Here is a 23,024-nt window from a genome sequence, read left to right as displayed (position 1 = left end):
TGCTCCTCAAATCATTACTGAACCATTTTTGCTTTGTGGCAGTGCACATTATATTGCTGAAAGAGGCCACAGCCACCAGGGAATACTGTTTCCATGAAAGGGTGTACATGGTCTTCAACAATGCTTAGGTAGGTGGTACGTGTCTAAGTAACATCCACATGGGTTTCCCAGCAGAACTTTGCCCAAAGAATCACAGCTTTTCAGCTACAATTTCAGCTACAGTAGGTTGTCTGTTGGATCGGACCACACTGGCCAGCCTTCGCTCCACACGTGCACCAATGAGCCTTCGCCGCCCATGACCCTTTTGCCAGTTCACCACTGGCAAAAGGGTCATGGGCGGCGTCATCCTTGGACCACTTATGCTGACCATTACAAACCTGTGAGACCCCACAAGAGCTGCAGTTTTGGAGATGCTCTGACCCAGTAGTTTAGCCATCACAAGCTCTGACCCAGTAGTTTAGCCATCACAATTTGGCCCTTGCCAAACTCGCTCAAATCCTTACGCTTTGCCCATTTTTCTGGCTTCTAACACATCAACTTTGTGGACAAAATGTTAACTTGCTGCTGAGGAAGAGTGTTATTCACTTCACCTGTCAGTGGTTATAATGTTATGCCTGATCAGTGTTTGTGTGTGTGTGTGTGTATGTATATATTCTTACTGACCCAACACTTTTGAACTGTATTACAATGTTGCAAAAGCTTTCTATGTCAGATAAATACTGTTCTTCTGAACTTTCTATCAAATAATCAAAAAAAAAAAAAAAAAAAAGTTTTACAAATCTGTTTTCATCATTGATAATCCTCATAAATGTTTCTTGAGCAGCAAATCATATTAGAATGATTTATAAAGGGTCATGTGACTGAAGACTGGTGTAATGATGCTGAGAATTCAGCTTTGATCACAGAAATAAATTACATTTATTTCAACAGTTATTTTACATTTTAGTAATATTTCACAATATTACTGTTTTGTTGTTGTATTTTTTTTAAATATAAAATAAATGCAGCCTTGGTGAACAGAGACTTAAAACATTAAGACTTATGATTAAAAACTTTTGAACGGCAGTAAAAACAAAAGGTTGGTCCAACTTTCTCATAGATGAAGGACAAACACTCACACAACCTCTCTTGCCCATTATATACAAATTCAAAGTTTAATTTGAAGGTAATTTACACAACAATTTAATTATTATTACTTACTGACCCTCAAGTCGTTCCAAATCTGTATTCTGTCTTTCTTCTGTTGAACACGAAGATGTTTTGAAGAATGTTGGTCATAAAAAAAACAGTCAACAACCATTTACTTCCATGGTAAACAGGCTACCGTCAACTGATTACCATCATTCTTTAATATATATTTTGTGTTCAGCAGAAGAAAGACACGTAAGTTACAGATTTGGAACAACTTGGGGCAATGACAAAATTGTCAGTTTATGTGTGAACTATCCCTTTAAAACGTGAAGAATACCATATACTACGCAAAAAATTTAAAACGTTATACCTCTGTGTGTGTGTGTATTTAGGATATACAGAATACTAAATATAAAATATTTCGTGACGCTGGGCTTTTTTCCCCCTTCTTCATTCTGCACTGCCAACGATTGAAAGACTATAGTTTTGGCGGGTATTTACCCACAATCCCGCGGGACCGGAAGCAGCGCGCTGTGTGTTTAGAGTCGCTGCTAGCTGTCCAGCGGCTTCTACATCTACGCTTGATAACTTAACAACCTGCCAGGTAACCCGGTCGTCTGAAACATGTATTTTCCCGTATGATATTTGTTTAGTAGCGTTTCATACTCTCGCTGCAATAGGAAATGCTGTTTTGCTAGCGTGTTTGGCGGCAGCAGAATAACAGAAGCTAACGTTTTAAGCTAATATCAAACCCTTGCACCAAAATCATGCTTAATATCTTTATGCTCTTTTTTTTAAATTTTTTTTATTAAGATGCATAATATATAACATTTTTAGAAATTCGCTAGCAGATATTAGCCTTTTTAGATTTCAAGTCTGTATTAGACTAAATATACTATGCTAATATAATATAAAATGAATATTCACTAATATATTTCATTTAACTTTACCTACTTTTGTCGTATGTCTAGGATTAAAGTCAAATTAAATATATATTCCCTGAACGTTGCTAGAGGAGTCATTTGTTTGAGTTGGCAAACACGTATTAATAAAAGTCTTTAATTAATATTCGTGTTCTTCTTAATATTTCCATGTGCATGGAATATAAATGCCATGATAATTGATGAATAAATGCAGAATAATTTAATAAAATGCACAATAAATGGCATGATTATTGATGAACTTACTTGCTCTTCCCGGCAGAGTTTCTTTTGCCTGTGAGAGCTTCAGGATCGCTGGGATACTTGATCAGTTCCTCAGCCTTCATCATCATCATGCCAGCCGCACTTGCAGATACCAGTCAAATTATCTGTGAGGTCTGGGCCAGCAATGTGGAGGAGGAGATGAGGAAGATCCGACAGATCATTCAAAACTACAACTACATCGCCATGGTGTGTGTTGTGCGCCTGTGTTGATTTTCCATCTACAAATAACAGAAAAATGTCCTATAATAACTTTAAAATGACAATTTAGACAATTACATGTCAAATAGCACGTTTGTTAATATACACTACTATTCAAAAGCTTTGGGGTTGGTAATTTAAATTGTTTTTGAAAAGTCTATTATGCTCAACAAGGCTGCATTTATTTAATCAAACTTACGGTAAAAACAGCAATGTTGTGAAAAATTATTACAATTTAAAATAACTTTTTATTAAATGATTTATTCCTGTGATGCAAAGCTGAATTTTCAGCATCATTACTCCTTCAGAAATCATTCTAATATGATGATTTGATGCTGTATTATTATTATTATTATTATTATCATTGGTGCTCAGTTATCAATAATTGTTCTTTTTTTCAGTTTTGAAAACTGTTTGGGTTTCCTAATATTTTTGTGAAAATGGATACTTTTTTCCCCATGATTTAATTGGTGAATAGGAAGTTCATAAGTACCACATTTATTTGAAATATGAATCTTTTGTAACTTTATAAATGCCTTTAATATCACGTTTGATAAATTGAATGTGTCCCTGCTTAATGTAGTGTCCTTGCTTAAAAATAAGAAAAACATACCCTAAACATTTGAATATTAGTGTATCAAAGTTTCATCTAAACTATGAATCAACAAAAACTGGTAAGAATAATACATGTTTTTTTTCAGCAGCAAATCATCATATTTATATGATTTCTGAATGATCATGTGACGCTGAAGACTGGAGTAATGATGCTGAAAATTCAGCTTTGACATCACAGGAATAAATTACATTTGAAAATGTATTCAAATAGAAAAGTTATTTCAAATTGTAATATTCCACCATAATGCGGTTTTCACTGTATGACCAAAAAACAAAAAGCAGCCTTGGTGAGCAAAAGATGTAAAAAAAAATCTTAATTGTTCCAGACGTTTTCCAGTAGTGTAAGTGCTTTAACTGAAAAACGAGCTGCATATTTGTGCTTTGGGTCATCAGGACACAGAGTTTCCTGGCGTGGTGGTTCGTCCCATTGGAGAGTTTCGGAGTACTGTTGACTATCAGTACCAGCTCCTGAGGTGCAACGTGGACCTTTTAAAAATTATCCAGCTGGGCTTGACGTTTATGAATGAAGAAGGAGACTACCCGCCTGGAACCACAACATGGCAGTTCAACTTTAAATTCAATCTGACGTAGGTGTTACTCTCCTGACCCTTTTCTTCTCTTGTGTCGGGAGTGTTTTCACAGATTTGGCCTGAGCCGGTAATGGTAGGTGTTGTTTGGCCCTGTGTTTTGTAGAGAGGACATGTACTCCCAGGACTCCATAGATCTCCTCCAGAACTCTGGGCTGCAGTTTAAGAAGCACGAGGAGGAGGGCATCGACACACTCTACTTCGCAGAGCTTCTGATGACATCGGGCCTGGTGCTGTGTGAAAATGTCAAGTGGCTTTCCTTTCACAGGTATGATTTAATCACTTTTTAATCTATTGATTTATTAAATATGCAATTCATACATTTAATGACAATTAAAGCAGACTTTACTGCTATTTAATATTAAAACTAGGGCTGTCAAAATTAACGCGTTAATAACTTTGAGATAAGCCGTAGACGTAAAGGATGCAGCAGCAAACATTAATAGGGAAAGAAAAGGGTTAACATTAACATTACTATTCTAAAAACGAGTGCAGTTATGCCTACATAAGCTACCATATTTTCTGTTTAAACTCTTTTAGACTCTGACTCCAGGTCTGTAAGAAAGAAAAATGAGTTTTTTTCACTGAGCACATTCTCTGCAATCTGCGTGCGATGCACTGAAGCTCATTCTCGCTCATGTTCGAGGTCAATCATTAACACCATCACTGCTTCCAGTACAAGTGTTTTATTGAACTAAATACATTATAATCGGCTAAAACGAATACGCAGGATACTTTTCTGAACAAGCGTGCTCCCGAGTCCGTGTTTCTCACACTCTTCACGGGAATCGCGGCACAGTTCGAGTGCAGCCGAACTCAGAGCACCTTGTAATCATAGATAGACTGTAACGCGTTGTGTCCGGATGAATATAATTTGGATAGCTCACTTTTAGGGCTGCAACGATTCATCGAGTAACTCGAGTTAATCGAATCAAAAAAATCCTCGAGGCAAAATCATCTGCCTCGATGCTTCGCTTAGTCCATTTAACTACACACACATATTGCAGAAAGACATTTTTTGTGTAAGGACTCGGAGTATGAGCGGATTGCGGTTATATCCGCGGTTCAGGTGCGTAAACATCCCAAACATTGCAGGTGGATGAGAGAAATCGTTAATATGTTGATTTTAATAAAGACGCAGAACTCTCATATCACGCTAAAACGCAATGAATGCGTGTCGTTCTTTAACTTTCGTTTTCATCTCATGTCGAGATCAAAGACCGCAATGCGAGAGAGAGAGAGCGGGCGGGCATCAGCACTGGTCATATCATTTAATATCGCTGTTTTTAAATGAAGAAAACTGTGTGTTGAGCTTCAGGATCCGACGCTGAACATTTAAGTTTCATTTGCGGCAGTTCACGCGTCAGCTGAGCAACTCCAAACACACGAGCAACTCCAAACACACGAACTCGATTGAGTTTGCAGCTTTGCACATGGATCACCGTCATTGTGATGTGTGTGAAATCTTTAATGAGACTTTATATATCCTACTTGATAATATCTTCGAAAAAATGCACCATTAGATGTTCTCAATACTAGGCGCATTAAACATCAGAACCAGCTGCACGCACGTGTGTGTGTGTGTGTGTGTGTGTGTGTGTGTGTGTGATGAGCAATAGCGCTCGTCAGAGCTCAGAGCTGCGTGCTTTCATTGATTTGTGTAATTTAAATATCACACTTTAACCATATTTATAGCTACTAACTTAAAACAAGCTGTGTTACAATGATGAATGATTAGCTCAAAAGATCAGCATGTGTGATGTACTTTATCTGAATTAAACATATCTCGCGTTTGATCACGTTCTAGCGGTTATTCCTCCGTGTGATGTATAGGTTGTCGACCCTGGTTTATGTAAATAAGTGTTTTTGTTTTGTTTAGCAACCTACTTCAGTGTAGCTAATATGTGACGATAGCATCGCGCTTAACACGGAGGATTTGAAGTTGTGACTATCGGGTGCGGGTGGATGGTTTGCTTCTAACAGCTGATTCGGTGACGATAGAGCGGATCCGCACAGCTCTTGTTCCAGGTTAACCTGTCCAATATGTTTTGCTTCAGTAAAGGAGTAAATAAGACAGTAAATGCTTATGTCATGCCTGAGCTGAAGCTGATACATGAAAGTTAAGTTGCACAACATAAATACAATGTTTAGTTATTTATATTATTTATAGAATATTTATAGAATATTAGAATATTTATATTATATAGAATTTATAGAATATTTATATTATTTATATTGGCATTATTGTTATTTATATTACTACTATTTAGATTTATTGGTTGTAGGTTTAGTTGATTGAACCATGTTTACCTTTTTAAAGTAATTTGAAATAGATTTGTATTTAATATAATATGGCAATTGTATGCATTAAAATTGTTTAGTTTTACAGTTATTAATATGCAATTTCAGCAATAAAACTAAATTTTTCTAAAAAGAAAACAAATTAGATGTTAATTTTAAGATACCCGTCTTATTGTCTCTTATTGCTCTTTAATAAAGAAAAAGTAATTATTACCCGATTAATCGATTAATCGATCGATTAAGTGGTAGATTAATCGATTACAAAAAGAATCGATAGCTGCAGCCCTACTCACTTTACTGGAGTTAATGCAAACACGGAGGCGATTGACATGAAACAGCTCGCATTTAATTCCCCGCGAAACTCTCACAAGACTGCGTCACAAACTCCATTCTGTCCACAGCGTTACTAAATAAAACAAAATAACTAAATGTGAGCAACAGAAAACTGAAAGTAATCCGCACACATGGGAGTGCTCGAGGCGCAGTACACACACGCACTGAGCTCAATAGATAGTGCGCAGCTCTTAAAGGGGCAACACTATATCCCTACTCATTACAACCTCCTCCAGGTATGATGTGTTACTGGTGCGCTCTCAGGTCCGCATGACAGCTTTCACATGACCAATTTTTCATACAAACTGTGCCCTGTTCTGAACTAAACTGCCACTGTAAAAACTCCCTTTATTTATATTCTTAAAATAAGAGATGTCACTGCTTATTCTGAATTTTTAAGCTAAGGCTGAAGAGGCATGAACAAGTGATCTCACTAATAATAAATGTACTTTTGCATAAAGCAAGCATACCATACCCATGTTGAGTTTTAAAACTTGAAACATTAATTTAAGGTACATTTAGAACGGATTAAAATGTGCGATTAAATATTTTTATTGATTGACAGCCCTTATTTAAAGGGGCGGTTGCATGCGATTTCACTTTTTTAAGTTTAGTTAGTGTGTAATGTTGCTGCTTGAGCATAAAGAATATCTGCAAAGTTACAGCGCTGAAAGTTCAATGCAAACGGAGATATTGTCTTTTAAAGTTATGGCAGTTTATTGAAAACAGCCGGTTTGGACTACAGCAAGCTTCTTCACGGTTTGGTGACATCACAAACCCTTGCTAGTCTCCGCAGATGTGACTTCTGCCCGTAATGGTAAGGGCCGTGGCGTTTCCGGACAACCTTGTGCTTGACACTTCAGCCAATAAAAATACATGAAACTACATTTGGCCATCTAACCAATCTAAGGGTTTTTTCACATCTCTAGTTCGGTTCATTTGGTCCGAACCAAGGGCAAACAATTATACATTGTTGCATTTTTCAGCTTTTTTGGTTCCTTTTCACACCACAGTGATTGCTTTGGTCCAAACCAGTTGAAACGAACCAAAACGCAAGCACGTGACTACATCCACATCACTCATTGGCCATGGCGTATTTCCTAAACTGCTTTTAGATTGGTCAGAATTTACGTGTGGAAAAATTCCAACAGAAGAGGCAAAGCCAGCAAACTATAATAACACTATGGAGAGACGACTGCGCGGGCTGGTTTTGTCTCTGGCCATAATCTACTACACTGTGTGTATTTACCACAGTATGCAAACAATACATTTCTATAATGAAGCGCGGATGCAACGTGAAAACAACGTTCTAATGCACTGCAGACGGCAACCGCGCATCTCTCGTCACTTCAAGTGGAGGCGTGCATTAATAATTCTTAACTGACATGCTCATCTTCCCGAAAATATTTCCAACGATCTATCAGGTAATAATATCATGCACACAATGTCAGCGCAGCTAACTATGGCAGCTGGTTTAGTCCAAAAATGATCAGTACTTTTGCAGTTGGTTCTGTTCGAGGTCGGATCACGTTCTCACCACAAACGAACCGCTCCAGAGTTCGTTTGAAATCGTACCGAGACCACCTCTTCAAGGAGGTCTCGGTACGCTTGTTTGGTCTGCTTTTGGTGCGCACCCGAATGCGATTGCTGCTTTCAGACCTGACCTAACGAACCGCACCAAAGAGGTAAACGAACTCTAGTACGATTCAACCGAACTAAATGAGGCAGGTGTGAAAGCACCCTAAGACCATTACGTTTTTCGGAGGGACGAAAAATCTTCATAAGAAGCAGGAAGCAAACGAGCCGTTCAAAGGACAGTGGAGACAGCAGTGTGGAACAAAGGTCAAATATAAGTCAAATATGGCGTAAAAAAAAAAGAAGTATTAAAGGCACAATATGTAATGTTTCAGCATTAAAAATATAAAAGATCACTATATCTGTTATATATTTTTTAAAGTTGTGTGTTTACATTATCCCGACAGTTCTAATTAACTTCTAAATCCAGAGAAATTAATATTTTAATTCGAAGACACGGACCGTGTCTTTATTTCCGTTATGTCGCCAGTCTTTCACGTCATATCCACGTTTGCGTCTTGCTTCCTGCGGAACTCGGCGGAACCATAGATATCTATGGGCGGAACCGCCAAACTCAAAGAGGAACACTGACAGACAGTATAAGGGGAACCCCCGTATAAAAAAGTCTGTATGATAATGGATCATGACTACTCTTTGCCTGTACGTTTTGTCAGCTCAACAAAGCGCAAACGTAAGGGTGAAAAAAATGACCCGAGAAGATTTTGGGACAGTAGAAGAAGCAAGAGACGTGTAAACCTTGGAGAAGCCTTTGAAAGATGGCGAAATCTTCGTGACAAGCTCGGACTGCAGAGAGATGCTGATCTCGCTTGTGTTTTAATAAACAGGTCATTTAAGTAACCATTCAGCTAACATAATAATCATATAATCATAACATGCTGTATGTTTGCATATTGCATAGCGATCTTGACCACATTGAGACGCGTTTAGCTGAATACGTAATGTTATACATTTTGTATCGGCTTTTCAAACAGGCGGATTCTCTGTTTTTGGAGACTGAAAGAGCTATTTTTTTAAAAACTGATTCAAAAGTATTTCTATCCGTATATTTGGTGACACGATGATGTCATGTGTAAAACGCAGATGGACGAGCTATTATTGGTTTTATATGTAGCTGGAGAAAGTAACGTTAGCTTCATAAGGTAATATGCCACTATCTTTGTCAATTAATATAAGGTGACCGTCACTTTTATCATATGTTAATACTAGCTACATATAATATTGATTTAATAATGATCTACTTATTCATATATCTCCGAGTTCCAAAATAAATGTTTATTAGAATGATTGATGAACGTGGGGAGCGACACAGCGCGTGTTCCAATGAACAACGTATTGCAGGTGCTGGTTCTCTCATTTACTGTTTTATGTTGGTAATGATAAACTAAATTGAAATGTATTTCCGTATTGAACAGTTGATATACAGAATGTTCGACAATCGCGGATGCCATGTCAATATATCTATAATTTGAGTAACTCAAATTATGATGCGCGGTTAATATGTCAACATAGCCTACCAACTTATAGGTATGTTGGCACAGCGACCGCCCGCTCAACATTCTGTCTCACACATTATCTAACGTTACTGATAAGTTTGTTAAGTAACGGTAGCTTGCTGCTATTTCATTAGATTGACATTACATAAAGTGAAAAGCCGTAACTAAACTTAACAATAATAGAGATGTAATATAACAATCAATTACCTTGTCAGTGAACATGTTTTCTGCTGGAGATGCCAGATTCGCTGGTTGACAGTGGCAATAATGACAACAACTCCCATGAGCCCACGCACTTTCCCGACGTCACCAAAGTACGTCAGTTGTTATTATTTTGAATGAGTGACCCCTAGTGGCCAAAAGTTGCATACTGCACGTTTAAGTAGAGATGGGCCTTTTAAGCAAAAATCATATTCGAAGACCGATGTGAATTATTAGAAAATTATTTGAAAATCGCATCCCCTCCCCTGAATGCACACATAGACACTTAAACAGACATTCACACTCTCTCAGTATAATAACAAACTATTTAATTCATCAGGGAATAGGCTATATTAACACAAGCCATATAATTATTGTAACATGCTGAAACATTATTTGATGTTATTTGACATCGCCCCAAGTTACCGTAACCGGTGTACGTGCCACGCAAGTGTACAGTGTGTGTGAGCAAAACTCGGGTGCGCGCTTGTTCAGGAAGAAAAGTAACCAGCGCGTGTTTTAGCTGATTACAATGTCATTTGATCAATAACGTCAGGGATTATTATAGTGTTGTTGAGGATTTACCTTGGATACGACCGAAAGAGAGCTAGTGTTTACATTTTTTTTTTTTTAATCCTCCCATCCGATAATTCACACTGTTACAGCTACTAATAGGTCAGTTTTGTTTTTAATGATAAAGTAGTTATAATTCGTTTCATTTCTTTATTAAAATAATTTAGAAAAATGTTTGGAGCATTTTTTTGTTTGTTAAATTAAAGTGCTGAGACAGTGAGTTTGACAGTGAAAGACAGATCTTTTTCAACATCAATTTAGTCTCTCAAATCAACACTTGACTTGTCTTGCAATTCCCCTCATAATATGCAATAGATATAAATAGACAGTCAATAGATACAAACACTTCAATTATATCACAATCAGTAAAAAGGCGTTTTGACATGTTGAGGCATGGGCTCTGCTCGCAATAGCGCAAACGAAACAGCCTATACAATCTACAAATAAAAAAAAATATTACAAAAAACATCCAGGATGTCTTGCCTTAAATGAATATAAATCCTCAACGAAAGCAACAGAGCTGCATTTAATTCATCATCAGCTCATGCTCAAACACCGCGATAGAATTGATTTGTATTAGTGGTATTCTTTCGAGACGGATATTAATCCGTCTTGAAAGAATTTAGAAAGGCGTTTACTCCTGATCTTTTTGCAATCAGATAGATATCTGATCAGAGAAAACGAATGAAGTGAGCAGGTGTAAAAAGGCCATAGCCTAATAACTCTTGCAGCTGCTCCGAAGGAACGCGCTGCTGCTGGCGCAGACTCTGAACACAGCGCGATCCCGTTTTGACTGTCGCATGGTCTTGTGTTGTTTCCATCAGCGGATCATGCGCATCTCAGTTTCTTTTAATTAATTAATGTCTAAGATATAAAAAGGAGAAGCCTAAAATGAATGCGTCACCACCACATCAGCACTGAAACCATGTAGCCCACTGGTAATATTAGTTACACATAAATACAGGATGATAATCGCACAACCTATTCGATATTCTATAATTAAATCAACTAATCGAATATTTGAAAATCGTGACTCATCCCTAGTATTAAGACATGTTATACTGCGCCCCATAAACAAAAAAACACGGAACCACCCCTTTAAACACTTTTCAAATCAGTCATATGGGGACTGATTTGAATCTGACATCACTCAAATACTAAATTACTAAAGGTCTGAGAGACAGAGAGCGTGAGTTTTGAACTAAGTTCTCTTTCACGTCTTATATTCCTGCCACTGTGTTGACTCCTTTACACATTTTATAAGCTTTTTATGAGTTCTCAGCTGGTCAAAAAACCATCATACGCAGGCTATGTACACACAACAAGCGCACCTATCCCAAAAAAAACCCACACAGACAAGTCACATGGAGTATAAGTGACATTTTACTATTACATGCAGAAATCATGTAAAATACCAGTAAATAAAACGAAAATTAAAAACACTAAACATGTATTCGTTTCCCTCATTTTAAATCCTTAAAATGTAACTGTATTTAAAAATACAATATAAAACAAATTATAGTGACATACATGCATTAAAAACATAACGGCTAAATTACTTTATTGAAACCGAAATGACCCCCGTGTTGAAAATGTGCTTTCAGCACAACTCAAAATGTGTGCCCTTTTATCACAGTTTGCATGCTTGACATTAATTGCAGCACGTTTCAGATGATGATTATTTAAATGAATGCGAGGTGATTTACTAAGGTTTGCACCCATCAATTTACTGGTGTTTGCGGCATTAATTACCGGCCAAAATAAGCAGACGCTGTCTTTAATCCAGGCGCTAACGGGTAGATTGCGCTGGTCATTATGGAAATGATCCGGCTGCATCTGTGCTCATTAATTTGTCCGTTAGGGGTCTGACCGAGACACTAATCTCACGAGAACGGGTTCACGAGAACGAGACGAGATTTTTACATAGTATTTTTAAGAAATCCACAATGATGAAATGCATCACTACAAATTAAAAATAGTTTTCAGGTGCATTTGAAATGTTTTAATTATCATCTTGTAATGAATGTTATTTAATTTCTACTGTCTTGAGTATGAATGACCATATACAGTAAAATACAGCAGTACTCTTTCCTGATTGTCTCTTCAGACCTAAGAACTGCACGAGTGTAACTTTTCTCCTCCTGAACTCCTTCGTAAAAACTGATCATAGATATTAAGTGCAAAAAATAACTAAAGTCCTACTCAATTTTCAAAGTGGAAATAGAGACCATTTTTTTTCTTCAAGCATACAGATACAGAGCTAAGAGATGTTAAACAACCAGATAATTTCTCCCAATATTAAAAATGTCATGCCTCAGGGAGCCGCTTTCAAACAGCAGTAACTTATTGAAATCGCGTTTTAATTGCGCATTCCATTTTACTTTTTCAATTTCGTGATCGTGCGTATACTCTGTGATTTGGCAGCAGTGGTGCTGTTAAAATAAATTTAAGTCTGGCGCTTCTGCTGCGCAAAGAATCCTCTACCACGGTCGTCCACTAACATGTAACACACACACACATAACACACGCTGAACTTTCCTAACATGTAACACACACATAACACGCTCGTCTTCTCGTCAGTTGATCAGTGCTGCGAACAGCTCGCAAGACTCTGAAAAGCTCCTTCTAGATGAGCTGATGGAATTAAAGCGACTGTCATGATTATCCACCTAAATTAAATTGTTTTTATTTCTATAAAAAGCAAAACTAGAGTGGAGCTGTAATATAAGCTTCACCCTCACACTCCTTCATGACCAGGCAGGTCATAAGAATATGACGAGACAGATTTTCACCTCGACGAGAAATCTCGTCACAGTTTAGTCTCGCGAGATCTCGTGGCACGAGATCTCCACACCCCTATTGTCCATAGATCACGTGCAGAAGTTTCTACTCCCATTTGCGCTTTTTTGGAATTGCGCGCACTAATTTGCCGTTTAGTAAATCTTTCCCCTAGTGCAAACTTAAGTTTTTTTGTATTTATTTTTATGTGCGTTCTCTGTCCTCACTAGTGGCTATGATTTCGGTTACCTGGTGAAGCTCCTCACAGACTCCCGGCTCCCAGAAGAGGAACACGAGTTCTTTCAGATCCTTAACCTTTTCTTCCCAGCCATTTACGACGTCAAGTACCTTATGAAGAGCTGCAAAAACCTTAAGGTATGTCAAGTACAGTAACCCGTGTTTTATGGATGCTGTGCATTGTCGTTGTTACAGAAGGTCAGTGAGTTTTGCTCTGTTTAGGGTGGCCTTCAGGAGGTGGCGGACCAACTGGAGCTGAAAAGGATCGGCAGGCAGCATCAGGCCGGCTCAGACTCGCTGCTCACTGGAATGGCTTTCTTCCGCATGAAAGAGGTTAATATTCTCTAAATGAGACCGGGATCTTAGCTGATCAGTTCTAACCTTTTTCTTTTTCTTCTTCTTCAGCTGTTTTTTGAAGACAACATCGACGATGCCAAGTACTGTGGGCGGCTCTATGGCCTGGGATCGGGTTCCACTCAAAGTCAGAATGGAATCTCTAATTCCTCGCAGGAGGAAGCCAACAACAAGCACTGACTAAAACCAAGTGGATGACACACTTGTTTTAATCCCACTCAGCATTGTTCTTTCCTGTTCTTTACAAAGATGATTTCAAATGATTTGCGCATTCTAAAGGGACATGGGGAAATGCAAACAAGCCTAATCACCGATTCTGTTCTGCTCTGTAGTCCATCACACCGCGACGTTCCAGGACTCCAGATGTGCTCCCGTTCTTCCCATCGGCTGCTTTTGGAAAATTTTATCTTTTGTTTTACAGTATTAAAAACACCATCATTTTAAGCATGGGACCAGCGCTTGTGTATCTTACTGCTTACGAGACTCCAGGCATTTTAATATGCTCAGTCCTTTTTAGAAATGTTTTGATATTTTCTAGAAAGGCTCAAGATTTAATCATCACTGAGATCTAAGGAAATGCCTTCTCAAAGTTGGAACACATGACTTTGGGGTTGTGTTTTTAAAATATGCCAGCATGTATGTATATTAAAATCCAAACTTTCAAAAGAAATTGCTATCTTTAAGCATTTTTCCTGTAATAAATACATTTTAGATTCAGGTTTGGTGCATATTTGAGAACACGAGTCCACTGGTCCTATGTAACCGTTTTAAATTTGTTCGTCACACGATCTCGACTGTTTGTGGTACGTGTTTTTATTGTATCTGTTGTTCGAGACAGTTGTGTATTAAAATGTTTTCTATCGCCGCAGTGGTCTCACGTCCAATTACAAGGCATGTGTAATGAAAACTGACCCTTTGTTACAGCCTTTGAAGGAATAGTTCACCCAAAAAATGTTACTCACCTCAAGGCCATCTAAGATGTGTATGACTGACTTTCTTCAGCTGAAGTGAAATTAAGGTTTTGGAGAAAAACCCGAGAAAAGATTTTGGAGATGGATTTTTCTCCATCTAGTGCAAATTAACAGTTCCCAACAGACCATTTTTGACGGTCCAGAAGTCTAATTTTAGGCAGCCTTCTGTCATTACACCTTGGTCCAGCTCTGCAAAGTGTGTAATTTTAATTAAATTCAAATTAATTAGCAATTAATTATTCGTATACTTTAGGAAAATATTCCAAGGTGGCTTGAAAAATAAAACGCCACAGTCGCAATCGCCTTCGTTTCATCAGTAGTTTCTGCTTTTGCAAAAGCTGGGTGCCTTTATCTATATAAGGGATTTCCTGAAACGTCATATGGAAGTTATTACTTGCAGTAATAATAATAATGAATGAAACATACATTACATGATTTTCTTACTCGTGAACACGCTTCAAAGAGATTGACAAAGGTCAAGAAATCTGTAGTTAAGAAGTATAATTTTTTTGTTTTGTTAGGGAGTACCTTTATTTGTAGTCTGGGGTCGTGTGGAGCCCTTTGAAGCTGTATGAATATTGAATTTTGAACTGTTAAAAATTGTCTATGCTGGGCACCAGTCACTTGCATTACATGAAAACATTCCAGGATTTTTCTCCCTCCAAAACTTTAAATTTCTCTTTGGCTGAGTAGAGAAACGCATGGTCTTTAGGTGAGTGAATAATCAGGACTTTTGGATAAAACATTTCTTTAAAGATAGAAGGCTTTAGTTTTGGTGGAACTGATCCTATGGGACTGGAAGCAGTTTGCTGTATACATTTAAAGTAGAAAATCATGAAAATGGTTATTTGTGAACGATTCAGCCATGCATTTCCTTTACTTATTTTTTGGAGCATCTAATTAAACCCTGCCCCATCTGCCTCCAGCCAATCAACAAATGATGGATAAAACCAAGCCCCACACTTTGTTTCTTCATTTTTGAATGTTTCATTAGGATCGGATGTGCAACAATATGAAGAGAAAAACAACAACAATTGTCATTACTTCTGTTTCATTGTGATTTAACATGATTTTAAATTAGATTTAATTAAAAAGCACATTTTATATATGTTTTCACAAAAGTGTCAAGGATGAAAACCGACACAAAGACTATTTTATCTGCATGTCATGACAACTGATGAAAGATCTATGAACATTCAAACATGTTAAAATATTGAAATATTAATTTGAAATATTAGATTTATTAAATATTTTAAGTTTTAAATTTTATTCTTCAAATAAATATTTAAATAAAGTAATAGGGGTTTGGCTGACAAAAAAGTTGGTTAAAATAGACTCTATTGCGTCAATAAAAACAGTACATTGTGTTTTTTTTATTACAGACATTAGTCAGGTGATTTTTACATATCAAACAACAGTAATTCATATATCATATCAAAAGCAAGTGCTATTTGGACACTGAGTGTTAGTGTGTCAGTCTCTGCCAGGCTTTACAGAGTGATTCTGTAGTTCCGTATTTGTGCAACAAAGTTGTGGCTTCGGCACAGATGGACTTTGGAAACAGAGTAAACCGTTTTCCCATGTGCAGAAAGACAATACAACATTCCATGACGTCCGGAAATGGATATTTCTAGAAGAGAGGGGAAACAAAACATCTATATTAATATGCATCTCATAAGAACATGATTTGAATATATTTTGTGTTCAGCTGAAGAAAGAAATTCACAAAGGTTTGGAATAGCTTGAGGAAGAGTAAATGATAACAGATTTTTAATTTAAGGGTGAACTGTCCCTTTAAGGAAACTGACTTACTCTGATGAGCTCAGGAATGGCAGTGAGCTCTTTATGATGTTCAGCAACCTGTGCAGTCAACGTAGAGAGAGATTCACTGCTAAAGAGACAAAAAAAGAGTGGTTAGGTATTTCTTTGAAGCACCTAAATCAAAGCACAAAAGGTACAGCATCAGAATACCCGTTTCCTCTAGTAGATCCTCCATGATCCTCAGACGTTTCAGATTGATCTCCTGGGCTCTCGAGAGTCTCTTTACACTGGCTGTGCTTCTGAATCAGGTTCGTCACTCTCCTCTGGATCTCTGCTATGGCTCTCTGGGTGGCCTGAAGATTGGCATGGGGTTCAGAGAGAAGAACTTTCCAGAAGCCCTCAGATTGAGCTTCTCTTTTACAGTATGCTTCATCTTCGTTGTGGTTGCTCTCTGTTAAACTGTGACCGTTGGTCAAACCTGATGTCTCCTCACTATAGTTCCACCATTTCTTATACATAAGCTGATAACAGACAAAAGCTTCCACACTTTGAGAAATCGCCAAGCTTCTCTCATCACTTGGGTCTAGTTTCGGTTTGAAAAGCGCTACAGAGTCCAAACCTGCAAGAAAAAAAACAGTGAAAGATCTCAATTTTTCATTCTGCAAAATTTATTGGACAAAAATGGACGAATATGTATGCCGCCCAGCCCCGCCTTTAAGTGTTCAGCGCTAGTGTTGTAGTCAAGACCACCTAAACTGAGACCAAGACAAGACCAAGACTTTGAAGGGTCGAGACCAAGTCAAGACCGATCACGAGTACTACAACACTATTCAGTGCTCACTCTGGCTCCAGCTGTTATAATGTGATTCGGCTCTATGAATGTGCAGAGCTCAGTTGCTCAGAGCTCCTGGTTGAGTGAACGCTGGCGCGTTTTGGCTGCCGCTACTCACTGGTTCTGTTTTTATTATTTTCTTTTATCTGAACATTTGAAATCGGGAAGTTTTAATTATCCTCTGCTGACATTACTGACCTGTCTGATCATCTGAATCTTGTGAATGCTGTTTGATACGGACCTTGTAGCGGACGATTTGCATCTACAACTTGGCTTCCATCATTGTTTGGGTGCCTGTCTAATTACTACAATACTGAGTTTCCGTGATGTGGTTACTCAAGCTGCTGCTGTGATCAGCGCCGCTCCTAGACTGGTTTATTCGGCGGCAGACCTGCACAAACTTAGATCTGCAAATGCGTTAATCAAACCTCCGCCGCTGTTGGCATTTCATCATCCGGATCTTACACGTCGATCGAAATACATTCATCGTGGGTCTCGTCAGAATTTCCGATTCAGTTCATCTGAATGTGGTGGACAAATTCGGTCGCTTTGGTCTAACGTTACACACCCTAAGCTGCATAAAAGTGCTGGGAGGACCATTGATCATGAAGCTCTTACTCCGCTGCCCAGGTCAGTTGACTACAAGCCTTTTGTACTTCGTTTTACTCTTTTTAATGTTCGCTCACTCAACAATAAGTCATCTCTCATCCATGAACTTATTGAGGACAGAAATATTGACTTTTGCAGAAGCCTAATGACTATTTTTATTTAAACCAAACAATACCTTCTGGATATGCTTATACTTGCAAACCTCGCTGCTCTGGGAAAGGTGGGGGCCTTGCACTTATTTATCGTGACAGTTATAAAGTCTCCCCGATTTCCATATCTCAGCCAACTTAAAGGCTCAACCCCTACTACTGTAATGTATATAGACCACCAAAGACATGTGCTTTGAATATATTTTTTTCTGAATGTTCTATTATTTTAACACATCTGTGTACCGCGTCTCTGAATATCATGTTGATGGGTGATTTTAACATACACTTTGACAATACTACCAGCACTCAATATAATGAATTTAAATCAGTTCTGGATAGTGCTGACCTTGTACAATTTGTTAACTTTCCAACACATAACAAGGGGCATATCTTAGATCTTGTATGTTGTTCTGGTGTCATGCCTTTTAATTTTTACTTCTACTGAATTGCCTATTTCAGATCACAAGCCTATAGTTTTTAATATTTCTATCCCCTTGGCAAAAGTTAAACCACAATGATCCGTCTCATTTTTTAATATAAAAAATGGAGACCTTAATGCTTTGGATGAAATGATTGATTATTCTGTAAACCAATGCTCTTCTAATTCCTCTACAACGGATTTGGTTCATTTTTATAATAACAGTTTTTCTCAAATATTTAATGTTGTGGCTCCTGTGAGAACTCGTACTGTATCTTTTGTGAATTCTTCTCCTTGGTACACTCCTGAACTCCGCCATCAAAAGGCCTTAGGTCGTCGATTGGAGAGACTGTGCAAAAGAACTGGTCTTGAAATACATAAGGAGATTAACTATGAACATCTGGTTTTATATAAGACTGAACTGAAACAAGCAAAAGCATCTTTTTATGCAAATATCATTGCCAATGGACAAAGGAACTCAAGGACTTTATTCAGCACTGTTAACAAACTGTTGAAACCTTACGATACTGCTTCACTTTCTCCCCAACACTGTATATCCTATTCTAATTTTCTTAAATCTAAGATTGACAGTATACATCACGAGTTACTCAGTTCAGACTTAATGTCTAGTGATGGTCAAAATAAATCTGATCATGTCTGCTGGTCTACAAGCATTTTATCTGATTTTGGGTTGCCTTCAGTTGACTCTATTACTGAGCTGATTAAAAAGTCTAAGTCTTCAACTTGCTCACTGGATCCTTTACCTACTGTTTTAGTTAAGTCTTGTGTTCATTCAATCTCTCCTATTATTACAGCTATAGTAAGTTCTTCATTAACTTCTGCTACTGTTCCTTCATCATTAAAAACAGCCTCAATCACTCCAGTACTCAAAACATCTGGTGCTGATTCTAATGATTTAAATAATTTTAGGCCCATATCAAACCTTAAGTAATGACCTCTATGAGCAGTTTCAGTCCGGTTTTAGATCCAAACATAGCACAGAAACAGCTCTTGTTAAGGTGACAAACGATCTTCTCTTGGCTGCTGGTTCTAGTTTTCTGTCTATTCTTATTCTTTTAGATATTAGTGCTGCCTTTGATACCATTAAACACTCAGTAGTACTGGAACGATTGGCTAGCATTGGTATGGCTGGTAATGTACTACTTTGGTTCATTTCTTATTTAAGTGAAAGAAAACAGTTTGTTCAGATTAAGAGGGCTCATTTAGAGCCTGTCTCAGTCATTCATGGTGTTCCTCAGGGGTCAGTGTTGGGTCCACTTTTATTTATTATATATATTTTACCACTTAGTCACATTTTTCGATCCTATGGTATTAATTTCCATTTTTATGCTGATGATACACAAGTTTATGTCTCTACAAGGCCTGACGATTTCCACCCCCCCTCTAATCTTAATAAATGCTTGCAGGGGATGTGAACATCTGGATGACTAATAATTAAGTTAAATACCAACAAAACTGAGGCCCTTCTTGTTGGTACTAAATCTGTTCTATCCAAAGCCCAATCCTTCAATCTGGCTATTGGTAATTGTCTGGTTAACTTCTCCACCCAAGTGAAAAGCCTGGGGGTTATACTTGATGGTTTACTTTCTTTTGGTTCACATATTAATAATATCTCACGCATTGCATTTTTTCATATATGTAACATTGCTAGACTCCATTCTTCACTTTCTCAACACAACACCGAAGTACTTATTCATGCCTTGGTTACATCCCGGATTGATTATTGTAATTCTCTTTTATTTGGTATTCCTGAAAAACATCTTCACAGATTGATCCTGCAGCCAGGATAGTTACCCACTTGAGTATTTCTGATCATACCACTCCTATTCTTTTTCAATTGCACTGGCTTCCTGTCCATTACCGCGTACATTACAAAATTATACTCCTTACATATAAAGCTCTAAACAATTTGGCTTATCTTTCGGACCTTCTTTATCCGTATACTCCTGTTCGTTCTCTGAGATCATCTAAGGCAGAACTATTGTCTGTTCTAAATTTCAAGCTGAGCTCTTTTAATGGTAGGGCTTTTAGTCGTGCAGCTCTCAAGTTATGGAACTCTCTACCATTACTCATTTGACAGGCGGATTCAATTTCCCAATTTAAAGTTCAGATAAAAACACATCTGTTTAGATTAGCTTTTAATGATATGATATGATTGATTGATTGATGTGTAAGTTGTGTTTTGTTTGCTTTATATTTTATTATCTTTTATATCTTGTCTGTACGGTGTTCTTGAGTGTCCTGAAAGGCGCCTTTAAATAAAAGGTATTATTATTATTATTAGTTGCTCACGGCCCATGCAAACACTCCACACATGTACCACTCATGCCTTCTCACTCTGATTTAAATCACTATAGGGAGGAAAAACTTGCAACTTCTGGTTCATGCCTACTTTACAGTTCCTTTGGAGTGATTTTATTTTGGTGTTCAGTGTAGAACCGGTGTCCCTCACCTTGTGGTAAAAGCAGCTGGCACATCTCTGCCATTAGCGTGAAGTGTCCCGCCTCTGAACCTCGGGTCAGAGCTTGCAGTAGCTCCTCTAGAGTTGACGGCCAATCACACAACAGCTGACTCAAGGCACACAGTGTCACATCCAATGAGATATGAGATAAGAGCTGAGGAATGAGAAAAAAAAATGAGTGGAAGATTAGTGAATTTGACGATTACATAAAAAGGGATTTGTCATGTTTTTCATAAGTCATAAACCCTGGGAGAAACCAGACTCAGTCGGGGTGCCAGTTCTCTGGCCTATTAACAAACAGTGGCCAGAATAATAATCACACACTGTTGATAATAGGCCAGAGGAGAACTGGCACCCCGACTGAGTCTGGTTTCTCCCAAGGTTTATTTTTCTCCATCACGCCCTGGTGGAGTTTTGGTTCCTTGTCACTGTCGCCTTTGGCTTGGCTTGCTCAGTTAGGGACACAACAATTTTGATGCGAGTTATTCAACTAAATATAGAAATAAAATGTATGAATTAGGTCTTATTTAATTCTATAAACTATAATACTGATCTGCCAACATTGTCGCTATATGATAAATTAAAATAAGCTGATAACATCACTGTTTTCTCCAGAACGACTGTACAGCCAAATCTAATTTTGTTGTAATATTTTCCTGTTTGACACTGTGAAGCTGCTTTGACACAATCGTGATTGTAAAAGAGCTATATAAAAAAAGTTGACTGATAGATAGATGAGTCAATGGCCACTTTACCACTGTCAGGCCATCATTTCTTTAGAAAGAGTGAGCATTTCTATTAATTTTCCATGAAAACTATGTGTTAGGAGGAGGTTTCACACATACCTGCTTCATGGGAACACTAGTGGCGGCAGGGGGATTCTCAACAGCTCTCAGCTGTTGATGAAGCGTTTTCAATTTGACCAGGTCAGCAGCCGCCACTCCAAACTCGCTCTGCCACACTCTGTGCACCACGGAGAGGAAGTTCTCCTCACAGGACTTAGACCAGGTGTGCGAAGAAGCCACAGTCCAGATGACCACATCTGTATCTGCCAGTCTTTGAGTGAGAATCTCATTAACGCAGAACATCAGTCTGTGACCCTGTGAAGAAGAGGACAGAAAGATGCTCTAGGTACACTGAACACTGAAATTCTTTCTATAGTTATCGTGAACATGCTAAAGGGAGCAGAATGTCAAATTTACCTTAAAATAAAGTATTACATAAATATTGTTGGTTAGACAACACCCAATATTAATAGTAATAATGATAATATGAATCACTTGTCATATATGGGCCCTATTTTTACGATCTGAGCGCATGGCGCAGGTGCACTTTGGGCTGGTTTAACGACGGGAAAAAAAAGTTGGCACGCCAGACATATGGTGCAAAAGGGCTGTACATACCTAGTCATGGGTGTGTTTTGTGTGTAACGTGCAATAAACCAATCAGAGTCTCATCTCCCATTCCCTTTAAATGCCAGTTGCGCTTGCACCATGGTGGAGTCACTATTTACATGGCGGAATTTGCGAGTAGAAAGACGTTTCCCGAGAGGAATCCTTTCTTTATAATATAAAAAAATTGCATGTGTAATAAGCAGTGTGTACACGCGTCGTGCACCCGCCTATTACTAACGGGCCCTTTAAATAACACCAAAAATACTGCGCCATTGACTTCAGAGCAGGTTTTTGTTGGTCAGTGGCGCAGTCTACTTCAGTTGCCTCAAAATAGTAACGCGCCAACAATGCGCCTGAACATTGAAAAATATAGCTTAATTGAATAAATATGTATATTCATTGAATGAATATTATGCATGTCTAGTAACCAACAGCTGGAAACAAACCAAAAGTGAGTCTTGCGCCCTCAGGACTCCTTGTGCTGCGGCCCAGTCCTGGGAAAGCATCAAGTCTTTGGCACACCTCAGAGAAAGAGAATGTGCGAGCTCACTTTCTCCTGATATCCACGCCAGATTAGCCGCTGTCTTCAGCGACATCACATCCCCTTTCTTGCCAATGACTTTAGCTGCATCAAAGCTCGAGTCTGCAGCGAGGTAACTGACAGGGGAAGGAAGAAAATACTTTGGTCAACATTTTGATTCTGCAATTAAAATTAAAAGCAATTCAAAATATCATCATTTGTGTTTAGCAGAAGAAAGAAACACATACAGGTTTGGAATGATACTGATATTGTAATTTTTGGTTGA

At 38.0% G+C, this 23,024-nt stretch overlaps 2 protein-coding genes across 3 annotated transcripts in view; one reads left to right on the top strand and one right to left on the bottom strand.

Annotated features, from left to right (window-relative positions):
- The first annotated feature begins 1,599 nt into the window (after positions 1–1,599).
- On the top strand, positions 1,600–14,467 carry cnot8 (CCR4-NOT transcription complex, subunit 8). The gene is made up of 7 exons (XM_067422836.1): positions 1,600–1,735; positions 2,335–2,522; positions 3,543–3,736; positions 3,843–4,004; positions 13,242–13,386; positions 13,471–13,581; positions 13,654–14,467. The coding sequence occupies exons 2-7, from the start codon at positions 2,406–2,408 to the stop codon at positions 13,780–13,782; spliced, it is 858 nt and encodes a 285-aa protein (XP_067278937.1). The 5' UTR covers positions 1,600–1,735; positions 2,335–2,405; the 3' UTR covers positions 13,783–14,467.
- A 1,459-nt stretch (positions 14,468–15,926) lies between these two features.
- Positions 15,927–23,024, bottom strand: part of gemin5 (gem (nuclear organelle) associated protein 5) — a 44,616-nt gene continuing 37,518 nt past the window's right edge. Inside the window, exons 23-28 of one of the 2 annotated variants that reach the window (XM_067423567.1) lie at positions 22,665–22,875; positions 21,670–21,924; positions 20,816–20,978; positions 16,545–16,953; positions 16,386–16,464; positions 15,927–16,203 (exon numbers count right to left, since the gene is read on the bottom strand). In XM_067423567.1, the coding sequence (XP_067279668.1) occupies positions 16,039–16,203; positions 16,386–16,464; positions 16,545–16,953; positions 20,816–20,978; positions 21,670–21,924; positions 22,665–22,875 (1,282 nt within the window). In that variant the 3' untranslated portion in view covers positions 15,927–16,038. The remainder of the gene's footprint in view (positions 16,204–16,385; positions 16,465–16,544; positions 16,954–20,815; positions 20,979–21,669; positions 21,925–22,664; positions 22,876–23,024) is intronic. The other variant, XM_067423568.1, reaches the window with a different exon arrangement.

The sequence above is a fragment of the Pseudorasbora parva genome, chromosome 18 (assembly GCF_024679245.1).
Source record: "Pseudorasbora parva isolate DD20220531a chromosome 18, ASM2467924v1, whole genome shotgun sequence".
NCBI classification, from domain to species: Eukaryota; Metazoa; Chordata; class Actinopteri; order Cypriniformes; family Gobionidae; genus Pseudorasbora; species Pseudorasbora parva.
The sequence above is the reverse complement of the archived record's forward strand: the minus strand, read 5'-3'. Positions and strand labels throughout refer to the sequence as shown.